Source organism: Hypanus sabinus, chromosome 2, assembly GCF_030144855.1.
Source record: "Hypanus sabinus isolate sHypSab1 chromosome 2, sHypSab1.hap1, whole genome shotgun sequence".
Classification (NCBI taxonomy): domain Eukaryota; kingdom Metazoa; phylum Chordata; class Chondrichthyes; order Myliobatiformes; family Dasyatidae; genus Hypanus; species Hypanus sabinus.
The window spans coordinates 129,654,463-129,670,649 of NC_082707.1; the positions used below are offsets into that span (position 1 = coordinate 129,654,463).

The window sequence follows — 16,187 nt, forward strand, 5'->3', positions numbered from 1 at the left end:
TTCCCAAAACCGAACTCAGGAGAGGAAAGGATTGAGACATACTGAATATCAGTATCACAAGGGTTACTCCACGTATAAACAGAGAATTGGTTGCCCTTTACAAATTTCATATGTGATGCTCTCTATCTCAAGTTTGTCTTGACAATATTTTCCCAGAGGCTCAGTGACCTAGGTTTCACAGTCAGGGGCAAGTGCCCATCAGATAACAGCCAATCACCAAAACAAATTCAAGTATGTTTCCAGGGCCTTCTGGGCACCAAGGGCAAGAAACCTTTTAGGTAAGGCAAAGCAAGCCCCTCCCACCACAAGCAACATTTTGATGAGTACATTCTGGGCTGAATGTAGTGTCAGGATTTTAATACTGCATTGTAGAATTTTTTTTTGCCTCTCCCAAGCAGCAACAACCAGATCAATAAACTGTGCAGAGGACCCACATGGTTCTTCAATCATTCCCTTCTGAAATTACCAATTAAGATGGAGATTGTCAAGTAAAGTAGAAATAGCAAGGAAATGTGTTTAAGCAATCAGGGGAAGTAATTGTACTCATAATTATTATTATTAGTTAATATTATTATTATATTTATTATTATATCTAAATGCTTTTAAATGTTGCTGCTGTAACAAAATAATTTCCCACTCAGGATCAATAATTATTATTAATAACAGACCAGTAATAAACTGAATAAAAGGAAGCGTCCATACACATCTCCAATATGGATTGTATGATCATTGTCCTATAAAAATACAAAGGTAGCATTTTTTCTGGAAATTCTGCTCCAGTTAAAATTGCATTTCCTTCAGAATCAAAACCAGATTCATTATCATTGAATTATATGATGTGAAATTTGTTATTTAGTAAAAGGAATCCAAATTTCAAGAAGTTTAAAAAAAAATCTTCTTTCCATTTCACATTAACACTGCTAAAAGGCTCTTCAAATTGTTGAAGATGGAATTCAACTCACTGGAAACTGGGCCCATTGAGTCCATATTGACTAATGATGGTGTGGCTCTGATTTCCAATTGTATGGCATCACTCAGAAGAACCCTAGCCAATTCAGGCCAAAATTGCTGCTGCAATAAATTTTTCATTGCATCCGTGCATACCTGTACTTGTGGGGTTGGTTATCCATCGCATCCGACAATGACAGGAGACCTGTGTGAGAAAGTTTCTGAAGTGGGAAAGCTGTTGCACAGGGGCAGTTCCACTCTCTTGACCTTGGAAGTCCAGTCCCAGTGATATGAGTAGTGACATGTGGCTGTTGTTTTTTACTATTTATTGTTATGTTTATTATTTAGTGTTGCATTTGTTATGTTATGATTGCACTGCTCCTGGGAAACGCTGTCTCATTCTGCCCTGCAGAACTGTTGTAGGGTTAGAATGACAATAAAGTTTTTGAATCTTGAATCACAACTGGGGTCAACTTCGATTGCAGTGGGTGACCATGACGTCTCCTGTGCCTCATTGTGCACTCCACTCCTTACGGAGCTTTGCAGAACTGCCTTCTTGGCCGATGGATCTCACTGTAGATCTCTTCCACCCAGCCCGTCAGAGCATGTCCCTATCCTCACCTGGTTTAGCCCACCTATCGAAGCAGTGTATTTGGAGTCACAGCCGAGAGCTGAGTGTCCTGGTGGGGTCCAAAGATGAGTGAGCTGACCCAGACTGGACATGACAAGCCCCTTCACCAGAGGTGCTACCCCTCCCTGGGTACACACACACACACACACACACACACACACACACACACACACACACACACACACACACACACACACACACACACACACACACACACACACACACACACACGTGTACATATGACAACAAACTAGTAAACTAGACTTTGACAGACTCATGGGACATACTGCCAATTTATTTACTACCGTTCTTTGTAGCTCCTCATGGGAAGGAAAGAAAGAATCGAACCTTCATTCTCCCATGGTTAATTGTTTACAACATCATACCCACATTCCTTGCTTTGGGGAATAATAAGCATGGCACAGGTTAGTTACCAACTTCCTTATGAAATACATAATCCACATTTTAAATACTCATGTGACATGGGAAGTTCCTTGCCACAGAAGAGCTTTCAGCAGGAATATATCATTGGTCCCAAAATGTCATAACTTAGAATTCTGCAATTAGCGATCATTGTATTTTTTTTTGAAAACTTTACAAAAATCCTTAAGTTTAAAAACATTAAAAGCTTCTACAAAACACTCAGGTGCTATTCTCTTTAGCAGCATTTGTTTAATTGGGAGGATTTTCTCCTGTATCCTTCTTTGCTACTCATTGTATTCTACAGACTGTGTTTTAATCAGCGGTAAAATAGCAAAGCTATTTATTCTCTTGGTGAAGAGAGGATAGAAATAATTTCTGTTATAATTCATACACCTCTGCTGAATGCCATGCAATTCTAATTAGCACTTGCAAAAAATCACTGTACAAACAGAATACTGAAATTCATGAGCATTGTGTAACAGGAGATGAAAAGTGGAATGAAATTTTCTGTCAACAATGGATAGAAACTGATTAGGTCTGCTAGCAGGTAGCTTCAACGGTTACCAGGAGTTTTATGGCCAACTGCATTTAATTGTATTTGCTCTTCTCCAATTCAGTTAATTGATAGGAAATGGCCACAACTAAGATGTTTTCCAATGAAAAAAGCACAAAACATCAACTGCAGCAAGGAGCTGCTGAGTCTCCTTTGTTTTTGGCTACAAAAGGATTTCAAGGTAATTCTTTCTTACCTTCCACTGAGATATCCTGAATGGCAAATCGAAGAATGATTGTCCAGATCATACCAAGTGTCATCTTTGCATTACCGTCCACAATTTCTGCAGAAACAAAGAAAGAGAAACAAATCTTCAAATCATTGTTTCCATCATACACCAGATACAAGCACTAGAACAGAAGGAATATTGCAAAAAGTCACTTGCCAATATTCCAAGGAAGGGCAGGGTGGAGTAATTGATGCCGGTCAATATTTATCACTTGACGATCAAAAAATAAATGAACGTGCCATTATCTCGATGTACAAATTGGCTGCTGTGCTTCTAACACCAGAGCACTTCAAAAGCCCAGCAGCAAAATGCCTCAGGATACCCTGAAGTCATGAAAACACTACACATCTTTAAAAATTCTAACTTATTACAGAAAAGTCAGTCTAGGCCTGCCACCAAGGCATACTATGTGCACCCATCCACAAGGATTGACTATGACTAACAGACTCAAGATGCATCGAGTGAGGACATTTTGTTCAGCCAGTCAACTCAGGTTACAGTTCTCCAGTTACTTTATTGTCACCAAACAATTGATACTAGAGCGTACAATCATCACAGTGATATTCAATTCTGGGCTTCGCGCTCCTTGAAGTACAAATCAAAGTAAATATAATAAAAATTTAAATTATAAATCATAATTAGAAAATAGAAAAGGGAAAGTAAGGTAGTGCAAGTCAGGTCCGGATATTTGGAAGGAATGGCCCAGATCCAGGTCAGGATCTGTTCAGCAGACTTATCGCAGTTGGAAAGAAGCTGTTCCCAAATCTGGCCGTACAAATCTTCATGCTCCTGAACCTTCTCCCGGAGGGAAGAGGGACAAAGAGTGTGTTGGCTGGGTGGGTCTTGTCCTTGATTATCCTGGCAGCACTGCTCCGACAGCGTGCAGTGTAAAGTGAGTCCATGGATGGAAGATTGGTTTGTGTGATGTGCTGGGCTATGTTCACTATCTTCTGCAGCTTCTTCCGGTCTTGGACAGGACAACTTCCATACCAGGTTGTGATACACCCTAGAAGAATGCTTTCTACAGTGCATCTATAAAAATTAGTGAGGGTTTTAGGGGACAGGCCAAATTTCTTCAGCTTTCTCAGGAAGTAAAGGCGCTGGTGGGCCTTCTTGGCAGTGGACTCTGCTTGGTTAGACCAAGTCAGGTTATTTGTGATATTCACCCCGAGGAACTTAAAGCTTTTGACCTGTTCCACCCGCGCACCACCGATGTAGATGGGGTTGCGCGGTCGCTACTCCTTCTGAAGTCAACAACCAATTCCTTCGTCTTGCTGACGTTGAGGGATAGGTTATTGTCTTCACACCATGCCACCAAGTTCTTAATTTCCTCTCTGTACTCAGACTCGTCATTACCCAAGATACGGCCTACAATTGTGGTGTCATCAGCAAACTTATATATCGAGTTTGATGGAAACTTGGCTACACAATCATGGGTGTACAGTGAGTACAGCAGGGGGCTGAGTACACAGCCTTGTGGGGCACCGGTGCTCAGACTGATTGTAGAGGAGAGCTTGTCCCCTATTTTTACAGCCTGGGTCCAGTCTGTGAGGAAGTTGAAGATCCAGCTGCGGATCTGAGTGCTAAGTTGCATCCAAACCAGAAACTGGAGCACATAGAATATTCAGACAGCGACCCTCTCTTTCAGGCCAAAGTCCACAGACCTTTGATCTATTTATCAAAAGTGAAAATCTACATCCTCCAACACCTCAACTTCATCACAGCATCCAACAACATCATGAACATCTCAAACAGTGATTTCCAAGTCCATCAGTTTAGAGGTTTCATACAATCTAACTGCTCCCTTTGTTGAACAGAATTACACTCTTGCATGCTCTCTCTAGTTTTCGTCCTTAACTGTCCATTTCTTCACAGGTCCAACCTTTTGGCTTCATACACATTCACAGACAGCAAATCCAATCCAAAGAGAGGACAACATTATTGCTGACTGCACAGTTTGGCACTGAAGAGCATGTGGGAAAGTCCCCTCATACTCAGTGGGGAGGGAGGGAGGGAGGGGGAGATGGAACAGTCAAAGGAGAACTTCTGCCAACAGTTCCCAGTACAAAAGAGCATTTGGAGAGAAACAGTTTCAGTTAAAGTAATATGTTTTAAAAAGAACTGGGAAAACATACCCAACCCAAAATCTTCATAAGCCTTACATTATGTATCGGACATTAAGTGCTGAAACAGCTCCTGCTTTGGAGTTAGAGATATTGGTAACATTGATGCTGGGGGAACTCCATGTTATTGCTTTGTATTGCCTATCAGTTGGGGCCTGTTAAATCCATGACAATGGGCAGCCATGGCAACAGTGGAATGACCTTTAACCCTGCAAGATGTCAACAGCAGAGGAAGCACTCAAGCATCCATTTCTCTTGGAGATGGTGTGTGTTTGTGTTTGGTTTTATTGGCAATGCTGACGCTGAAATGCTAAAATGATCTGTGTCCTTTCTCTGCTATTCTTAGCGGAAATCACAAGTATAGTTGCCAAGGAATCATGCAGTTAACTAGGAGGTATTTTTCTTTCTAAAGCTACATGCAGCTTTAGTTCAGCATTGGCACTATAAACCCTTTTAAATTATCAAATATCTACGCTGCAATAGATAGAGTGGTAAACCATCTTTCTGCCTCTTTTTCAGCTGTGTGTAAGACCATAAGATACAGGAGTAGAACTGTGTTGATACACTGTGATTTTGTCAGGATTCTTTTCCATTGCATTGTGAATCACATTAATAATGAAATTACTTTTATTATTGATGCATGACCCTAATAACAGCTGGCTCCCAGGTCGCACATTTGAACAGTAAGATCCCCATTTAGAAATTCTCACACACAGCATTTTATTTTGAAGTGCTACACATGTGAAAGGCAATTAGGTTGAAAATGATGCTGCCATTCCTGAAATTCATAACCAAGCACTTCCGGCTGTGGATTGAGCCCATTCCCAAGACGTAATTTCCGTGCAGGATACACACAGCGAGACATCATTCTCCGCACAATGCTCCTTTTGGGTATCGCTCAGGAAGTCGGGCCATGTAGACTGAGGTGTGCCTGTCACGGGGCTTTCTCAGAACTAAGACGTTTCAAAAGCACTGTGCCACAAGGAGGGGCCAACCACCTCCCCAAACTCGCACTCAATGCCCGTAAGATCAAGAACCTGACTGCGGACCTCAGGAAGGGGAAGTTGAGAGAATGTGCACCCAGTCCCCATTGAAGGGTCAGCAGTGGAAAGGGTGAACAGATTCAAGTTCATGTTCCTGGATGTCAACACCTCAGAAAATCTACCCAGAGCTCAGCACATCAATGGTATCATGAAGACTTCATGCTGCACGTTCCACATAGAACATAAAGCAGCATAGGAAGAGACCGTCCAACTGACAATCACACTAAATTTATTAAACCTGTCTGTTTCCACATGATCCATATGCCTCCATTCCCAATGTGTTCATGTACCCATCTAAATGGGTCTTAAATGCCACCATCGTGTCTGCTTCCACCATCATACCTGGTAGCCTAATACAGGCACTTACAACACACTAAGAAGAAGACTTAACCTGCACAGCTCTTTAAAACTTTCAAGTTCAACTTCAAGTTTATAGTTATCTGACTGTACATATATACAACCAAACAAAACAAGACCACATTGCACCCACAATACGTACATCACACACAGCACATAAAACAAGATATTACCACAAATAAGTTAATAGAATATAATTCAAAATGCATGCGTGTGTAGCACAGATAAACAGTAATCAATAGACAGCTCACTCTCCTAGAGATGATACCTCAGTGCAGGCAGGGTATCATTATTCTCACAGCCTGGAGGAAGAAGCTGTTACCCAGTCCGGCAGTCTTGATCCTGATGCTCCTGTACCTCCTTCCTGATTATACTGGCTCAGCGAGATTGTGGGATGGGTGGTGTGGGCCCTTTTTATATGGTGTTTCCGGTAAATATCACAAATGGGTGGGGGGGGATGGGATGAGACCCCGGTGATCCTGTCAGCAGTTTTACCATCCTCTGTAGGGTCTCAGACATCTGATGCCTCGTCTTCACAACAGAGTTGTGTCATCTCGTACCTGACATTTCTAACCTGAGAAAAAAATTCTGAATACCCTCCCTAAATATCTCTCAGGTTTCTTCTCAGCCTCTAACGCTGAGAGGGGTCCTGGAAAACAATCCAAGCTTCTCAAACCTCTCCTAATAGCTAATACTCTCTAAACCAGGCAGCATCCTGGTGAACAACCTCTATAACTTTTTCAAATCGTCCACATCCTTCCCAAAACATGGTGACCAGAGCTGCAGACAATACTCCAAATGTAGACCAATCAGAATCTTACACAGCTGCAACATGACTTCCTGACTCAGAGCCCCAAATGATGAAAGCAAGCAGGCCATTTATGTTTTTTACAATTCTGTGTACTTGTGTAGCCACTTCGAGGTAGCTGTTAGCTTGGACCCCAATCTTCAACTACTCTGCCCTAGCCAGTGAAAGGCATGCCTCTTCAACCAGTGGGAATGTGGAATGGTTGTTGGGTACAGGTCAAAATCAGGAGATGTGTATCAGAGAATTCACTAAACAAAGAGCAAAAGAAATTAAAGAAAATAGAAACTGGAACTGAGGGAGAATAAGAGATAATGAAGGAAAATAAAATAAGAATTTAGTTTTCATATAATCACCACCAAAACAATTAAACAAATGATATTCTACACCAAGTAAAGCTAATTGAATTGCCATTGCAAAAAGTTGATTGGCAATTAAGACATTCACAGACCACAGGAATGGTGAAGCCCTGAGATTTTTTGGGCCAGCTCCACAGTTTCACATCCTTCATGTGCTTCAGTGCAATCCCTCACTGAGAGTGAGACGGACAGCTCTGAGAACAAGGTGCCATTTTCAGAACTGGGTTCATTGTGATCGGCACAGTGCAATGAAAATCTTCCTTACAGCAACATCACAAGTACATAGCATCAGATACACAATATTCACAAGAAAATAAACATAAATCACACAATTTTTAGATGAAGGGACATAATGAAAACTATTTTTGAAAAGTACAGTTGGCCCTCCTTATCCGCGGGGGACTGGTTCCGGGGACTCCTGCAGATACCAAAAAACGTGGATGCTCAAGTCTCTTTTATAAAATGGCATAGTATTTGCAGATAACCTACACACATCCTCCCGTATACTTTAAATTATCTCTAGATTACTTATAATACCTAATACAATGTAAATGCTATGTAAATAGTTGTTATACAGTATTGTTTAGGGAATTATGACAAGGAAAAAAGTCTGTACCTGTCTGTCCATAGCATCAGATACACAATATTCACAAGAAAATAAAAGTAAATTACACAATTTTTAAATGAAGGGGCACAATGAGAACTATTTTTGAAAAGTACATATATTGTCATGCAAAATGGTCATTATATTGCTATACAGATAATAATTAGTGTTGTGCGAGTTGGTTCCAGAACCAAATGGTTGAAGGGAAGAAGCTGTTCTTGAATCTGATAGTGTGGCGCTCCTGGATTCTGCACCTTCTGCTTGATGCAAGAAGGTGGCATAGCCTGGATAATGGTATGTCTTTTCTTCTTGAAGCTGGGTCTCATGTAGGTATTGCTGATGGTGGGGAGGGACGAGTCTGTGATTTATGGGGCTGAGTCCACCACTCTCTGAGTTTAACTGAGTTCTTGCTGCGAAATCCAGCCCAGCATCTAACCAAAAATGAAAGTCGACAACAATTGATCCGGTCCACAAAACTCACAGTCTCTCCCTTTGCCGGAAAAGGACTGGTTCCAGATCGCCACTTCTCACTGTTCAGGAGGGTAAGTGAATTTCTGTGCTCAAACTCATCGCTAAGGCAGCTTAAGATGTTTGCAATCCCATATTCAAATCCCACATTTTACCAAAACAATTCTTGCCTCAGTAAACTCACTGCCCAGTCTGTGCTAATCTGAATGCAAACTCATAATGAGCTAGTTCCTGCGTACGCACATTCTGACCATATAGATTTACATATGGAAGTGCGATAGAAACAAGTGTCCATCAAGTAAAAGTAGATATTTATAGGCCCTGAAAGTTAAATAATTAAGGACTACAGGGGAAAAGTAAGGGAATAAAACCCAAGTACCAGCATTCTCTCAAAGGACTGAGTGAGCTTTTTTTGGGCTGTAAAGATTTTCTGACGTGAACTGTCTCAGAATTAAAACAAATTAATAAAACTTCAACCAAAAACTGCATTGCCCACATTTAGTTCAAAATTCAGCAGCACGAGAGACTGTTGAGGTTGGATTTCACTGCCATTGAAAATGGAAGCAAACAGGTTGCTTTATCTTCACAAACCCATGCTACTCATAATTTAAAACAGCTACTACATTCACTTGGTTCTTCACATTTAGTGAACACCAATCAAGAATTTTTAAAAATTATTCAGCCAAAAGTTTTAAGTAAGTTTTCAGAAAAATCTCAGGGAGATAATGACAAAAAGAAACTACCACTCCCACAAATAACCTTCGATGTCCATCTCTCAGATGGCCAAGACTGGAGGACACACACTGATGTGCCTCGGTGGTGGGATGGATAAGCGACTGCAACGTGTTGGAGACAAGCCACTTGCCTTAATTCTGCTCTGGAGCACACGAGGGAGGAGGCGGGGGGAAAGAGGAAATTAAAAAAGAAGCAAAAGAATTTCCTCGTGCCATGAGGCAGAATGGCTGTGTGCTGCAGGTGATTTGAATTATGTAACATTCTTTGAAGGGGTGCTCGGCACTGTGGGAAATGTCTTGTGAACAATCATTCTGGAATATCGTCTCATAACAGGTGTACGTTACATTCATCTCCCAGGCCCTAGCAGCTTGGCTGAAGGGAAAGAAAACTCAGAAATGGTGTAAGGTCAGCATCAAATGTCTGGGAAAGTTCAGGTAACGCATTGCCACATTCACTAAGTGTGTCTTTTCTTGTTTCAGGGAAGAGAGGACAAACACTGCAAGAGGAAAGCAAGTGTTTAAATAAAGTTCAAGGCAAAAGAAAAGGTCCTCCAGTACAGCAGGTCCACCCCACCATGTCAAACCTGACATAGTGGTGCTACACTCGGAGCTCATAGCTCCAAGATCCAATCAATCCTGTCCTCCATAGGTTCTGTGTGGAGTTTCATCGTTTTCTCTGCAACCGTGTGGGAATTCCCTCGTGATCCTTCCAGGTTCCTCATCCCAAAGATGTATGGGTTGGTGGGTTAATTGTCTGCTTTAAGTTGCCCCTACTGTGTAACTGGGGTGACAGGAGAATAAGTGGACACGAGAGAAAGAAGATGAGAAGGAATTGTGGGGTATAGGGCAAAGGAGAATGCTTGATGAGCCAGATGGACTGGATGGGCTGAATAGCCTGCCTCTCTGTCATAAGAAATCATGAAATATGGAAATACAAAATGAAACCATTTCATGGAATCATGGGGTGAAAACGACCTGAGCAACAGGAAATGGATGCCAGGCCATTTCATAGAAATGCCTTTTGGGAATGCTCACTTACCCCACACCCTGCAGCTGTACATCAGGATGTTCTCTCCTCTGCAATGTCTCTTGTTCCCCTATCTACTCCATGTCATTCAGATTGAAAGAGAGTTGTATACTGCTTTTCTCTTCCCTTCCACCACATTAACTCTATGGAGCATTCACGATACTCATCTGACTCCAAGATGCGTTATACAAGGAAAGTGGGCTGGTATCTCTACAACCCCCCCGCCCCCCCGCCCCACCCAAAACACTAGAGCCCATGACAAACCCAGAGCACATTATAGCTGCTAGTTAGGCTTATTGCAACAATCCTGAATTAAACCACTGTTAATTAGGACTTTAGTCTCTTTTTCTCCCCCAGAGATTACTGTAGCCTTAACTAAAAGCTACCAATGAATAACTCTTTCCTCCTCTGCCACCCAATAAAGTTTTACAGCTGAACGAAAATCCGCTCAAAATCGTACTTTTCATCTGGTCACTGTGGAGCGCTCGCCCAGCTTCCCCCTACCATTCACCTCCAGCTTTTGACAGGTTAACTGAGCCTTGCTATACTGCCACGACCACCACCCAGCCCTGCCAGCAGCTGCTCTATTTGCTTTTACACTGGCCTTGGGAGGGTGTTTGAACTACCAGACACCTTCGACCTGCAGCTCTCATGAACCCAGTGCAAATCTGATGGATCTGGCCTCTTTCATCTCGGCGCCAGGAATTAATGAAGCCCAGCCAGTTTACATTAGGGTTGCTGCCAAGCACATCAGAACTGCAGGTTGTGGAGCTGCTAGGGCGGAAACCCTCTGAAAAGGAACATGATGGAAGGTCGTTATCCCATTAAGCTTGCTTCACCATTTTGGTCGGCAGTAGCTTCTTCTACATTCAATCCCATACTCTTTTTCTATTTATCTCCAGGAAATTTTGGGCCTCATACAACAGAGAAATTGTAAGGATACAGAGGTAGAATTACACCATTTGGTCCTTTGAGTCTGCATGCCATTCAATCATGGCTGATTAAACCCCTGTTCCTGCCTTCTCCTCATTACTCTTAACCCTTTTACCAATGAAGAACCCATCAGCCTCTGCCTTAAATGCACAAGGACTCCGCTTCCAGCACCCTCTGTTGAAACAAATTCCACATAATTGCAAACTCCTGGTTAAACAACTCCTTCCTCAACTTAATTTTAAAGGGATGTCCCTTTATTCTGAGATTGTAGCGTCAGATCCTAAATGCTCCCATTTAAAGGAAACATCCTCTGCAGATGCATTTTATCCCGGTATTGCAGTAAGCAAGTTAATGAATCTCCCTTTCCAAGTAGGTTTATTAGTTGACATCTCCCACTATATCACCACTAATTCTTTCCTTATCCTTTCATTGTTAACTTGATTAAAGCCAAATTGTGGTTACAGAGCCCAGTGATTCTTCTCTCCCTTTCCATGTGACGGGTACTTTAGTAATGAGGAAGCGAAAGACTCCAGAGAACCGTGATTATGAATATCTCCAGCTTCCTGGCAGAGTGCAGCTGTGAAGTTTTTCCAATGGAAACATGTCTCTTCCCTGGGGAAAGGGTGTAGGCAGAAATATCAGATTCTAGGAATAAGAGAGATCTTGCAGTGCTTGTTCAGTGATCCCTGAAGACAGCTGCAGAGATAAGGTGTTTAAGAAAGGACCTTCGTTGGCTGAGGCATGGAACAGAAGGGCAAGGAAGTCATGTTGGATTGAAACAGTGATGGGCCCACAAGTAGAAAACTGGTGTACGGTTCAGAATGTCATACTACAGGAAGACTATGATAACACCAGCAAGAATGCTGGGGAGATTTAGGAGGATGATGCTAAGGCTAGAAAATAATAGAATAGAGGAGAAACTTTCTAAGATGGGCTTGTTTGTGGAAATCTATGAAATTATGAGTGGTCTTATCAGGGTAAATAGAAAGGACTTATTTCTATTTCTCTAAGGAAAAAGGTCAGTAAAGGATCATAGATTTAGTCTCAATGATAGAGGGACTATTAGAGTGGAGTTGTGAAAAATATTCCCATATAATATTGTTTTTCTCCTGACAGATGCTGCCTAACCTACGGAGTACTATGATGCTCCAAAAATCAGGCACACTGGCAGATTTTCCAGACCATTAATACCCAAACACACCCTTCAACATCAAAATTCAATGTCAAGTTCATTGCCATCTGCAGAAGTACACGTACACACAGATGCAAAGAGAAAACTTCCTTGCAGCAGCATCATCGGTGTAAGTGCAGGCACATAGCATTTTATTTTTTACACAGTAATATAATTTTTTTCCCAGTCAACCTGCCGAGTTTAAAGGGAGCTGTGAATAGAATTCCGGTGAGTTTCGGCTTGCTTGTTTCAAATTTCTCTCACCCCCGCCAACCCCCACTCCCTATGACCCGGCTCCAGATGCATGCTGGAGCTAGACACTGAAATGTCAGGACATCCGAATGATCAAATGCCTTTTTAAAATCAGAGTTTTGTTGTATTTCAGCACTTTGTTATTGCTTCAGGTTTCCAGTATCGGAAATATACTATCTCAATCAACATAAAGTGAAGGTCTGTAAATCATTGGATTAAATGATGGGTGGGCTAACTTACAGATTGAGTTGCTAGTAAGGAAGGCAAATGTGATTTTAGCATTCATTTGGGGAGGACTAGATTATAAGAGCAAGGATGCAAAGCTGAGGCTTTATAAGGAATTGGTCAGACCGCACTTGGAGTATTGTGAGTGGTTTTGGGCCCCTTATCTCAGAAAGGATGCGCTGGCATTGGAAAAGTTCCAGAGGAGGTTAATGACAATGACTCTGGGAATGAAAGGGTTAGCGTATGAGGACTCTTTGATGGCTCTGGGCTTATACTTGCTGGAGTTTAGAAGAATGAGGAGAGGATCTAATTGAAATCTAAAGAATAGTACAAGGTTTCGATAGAGTGGATGTAGGGATGATGTTTCCTATAGTGGGTGAGTCTAGGACCAGAGGGCACAGACTCAGAATAGGGGAACGTCCATTTCGAACAGAGATGAAGAGGAATTTCTTCAGCCAGACGGTAGTGAATCTGTGGAATTCATTGCCAAGGGTGGCCGTGGAGGCCAAGTCCTTGTGTCTATTTAAAATGGTTGATAGGTTCTTGATTATTAAGAGTGTCAAACGCTATGGGGAGAAGGCAGAAGAATGGGGTTGAGAGGGATGATAGATCGGCCACGATGGAATGGCAGAGTGGATATGATGGACCTAATGGCCTAAATCTGCTCCTATGTCTTATGATTTAAAGTAATCAGGAAGGCTAATGGAACACTTACAATTTTTTTCCCAGATACTGCAAATCTGAAGCTATAACAAAGTGTTGAAATACAAAACTGATTATAAAGGCATCTGATCATTTGGAAACCCTAATGTTTCAGCACCTAGATCCAGTATGTATCTGGAGCTGGGGTCAGAGGGAAGGTGTGGGGGAAATCTGAAACAGACAAGCTAAAACTCACTGGAGTTCTATTTACAGCCCCTTTTAAACCCAGCAGGTTGACTGGAAATAAAATTATATTACCACATAAAAAATAAAGATGCCATGTGCCCACACCCATGCCTGTGAAGCTGCTGCAAGTAAGTTTTTCATTGCACCTGTGCATGCACGTACTGTGCAGATGGTAATAAACTTGACTTTGACTTCCATACTAAAGTATGGAAGCTTTGTAATGAATTTAGTGTCCATCTCAGATTTCACATCGGATGTTATAGCTTTGGTCTCCAGATACTGGAAGCAAAGTCAGCAAGGGGCATTATTGATCCTTGGGGCAAACTGTTGCCATAGGACAGGGGTGGGCAAACGTTTTGACCTGTGGGCCACAAAGGGTTCTAAAATTTGACAGGGGGGGCCGGACCAGGAGCAGATGGATGGAGTGTTTTGGTAATACACCTCATAAGAGTAAATAAAATATCATGGGATATGTAGAAAACATGTGCTTTAATTTCAATTGAAAATGAACAAATGCATTACAACAAAATATCTGTCTTTGAAGTCCCATCTATTTAGCTATTTATTGAAATGACTTTTAAAACACTGAACATTAAATGAATAAAATACAGCTTTTTTTTAATAGTAACAGTTATTATTTTAAAGCACTGAAAATTCTGTTATCCTTCAAGATATTATCATCATCACTCTCCTCCTGCCTGTCTTTATTTCAAAAACGGTAGGAGATGCAGGTCTACTTGTCCTGCTCCTTCTTATTCAATTGTCCCGTGCCAAAACTCAACAACGACCAGCACAAGGACAGAACAGGGACAGCGCGCCAGTATGCGGAGCGCGTTATTTGATCTGGAGCGCATTTTTTAATTTGAGAACGTACGTGCACCTGCGCACTACTCATGTCCATCACTTAACAGAAATGACATGTAACATGTAAGGCTTATTGAAAAAAATATTTTCAAATGCATTTTTTACATAACACAACGAAGAAACTTATTTTTAATTTCAGTGGGAACAGTGTTGTTGGTCTCCCTTTTTAGCCAGCACATCAAAGTCTGGATTTAGTTTTGTTGTGGCGATTCTCAGGATGGATCTGAGGTGTTGGTCAGTTAACTTGGATCTGTGGCTGGCTTTGTTGATGTTCATGACGCTGAACGCCTGTTCACACAAATAGGTCGAGCCGAACAAAGAGTAAAGCGCAAATGTGGAGTAATACGCTGCACCTCAACAAAAGTCAATGTATATAGAGTGCGTCATCTATTGGGAAAACGCCAGAATTGCGGGGAAAAACGTTAACAAGGTTTATTAATATAATTTCATCAAGTTCTGCGGGCCGGATTAAAAAGCTTAACGGGCCGCATATAGCCCGCGGGCCGTAGTTTGCCCATGCCTGCCATAGGAAGAGAGACTGAGCAGGTTGTGCTACACCAGAATATAAGATACTGAGGGGCATTGAGGCCCTCTGTTGGTCAGGGCTGACCATGTACGTTGCATCCCAGCTGTTATACACAAGCCAGGATCGTACGATATGGACAGCAAGCTATTGCCCATGCAGCCGATGAATCCAAAGGAAAGGCAGAAGCTGATAGAGCTTGGCACCAGTGGCATCATAGGAGTTGACAGACAGTGTTGAACTCAACAAAGGACTGCTTTTGGGACTCCTGCTCCAGATTTTCCCCTCGGGGTTTACTACCAAAGTCCTCCCCACAAGTGGGCATAGCCGCAAGGCAGTGGAGTTTTGAGATCAGAATTTTCCTTGTCCTAGGCAAGCTGCCAACCATGTCTGATGAGCCCCGTCTGCCCAAAGTGACTGGTTTTAAGGTGCCAGCAACCTGCCTCTGACCCTTCTCCTGTCAGAAGAGACGGTTCTGCCAAGCTCAGCAACTGAGCCACACATGAAGGTGGACTTGGTTGTCAGACGCTATTTGAGATGCATGCCACTGGAAGCATTTAATAGACAGTGGGAGCTTATCCCCACTACGACAGCCTTAAGGATCTATACTGGGATGATATTTCTCCTAGTGGGGATACCTAGGACTCAGGTACACAGTTATACAATAATGAATCACCCATTTCAGACAGAGATGGGGAACAATTCCTCAGAAAGCACTGAATCGTTGTAATTCCCTTCTCTAGAGATTTATGCTACAAGAGATGTGAGTGAGAGCATCTAAGTGGTGTTAGGGCTTTGCCACGTTCTTATTGAAGGTTGGAGCAGACTCAAGTGGCTGACTGGCCTACTTCAGCTCACGTGTTCATTGTTGGCCAGCGTGTACACGGTTTGTTGAATGGCCTCTGTGTATACCACGCCTCTCTCCTTCAGCCGCTGCAGAATCAGCTTTTGGATCAAGTTGTAGTTCAATCATTAACACTTGTTACAGCGAGGCTCAGAGTTCAAAATAGAACAGGTGCTTTGCTTA

General features: G+C 42.2%; 1 protein-coding gene across 6 annotated transcripts in view; it reads right to left on the reverse strand.

Moving 5' to 3' along the window:
- Positions 1-16,187, reverse strand: part of actn1 (actinin, alpha 1) — a 231,906-nt gene that overhangs the window by 72,758 nt on the left and 142,961 nt on the right. For all 6 annotated transcript variants that reach the window (XM_059955005.1, XM_059954974.1, XM_059954990.1 and 3 more), the window contains exon 4: positions 2,752-2,838. In XM_059955005.1, coding sequence (XP_059810988.1) covers positions 2,752-2,838 — 87 coding nt within the window. The remainder of the gene's footprint in view (positions 1-2,751; positions 2,839-16,187) is intronic.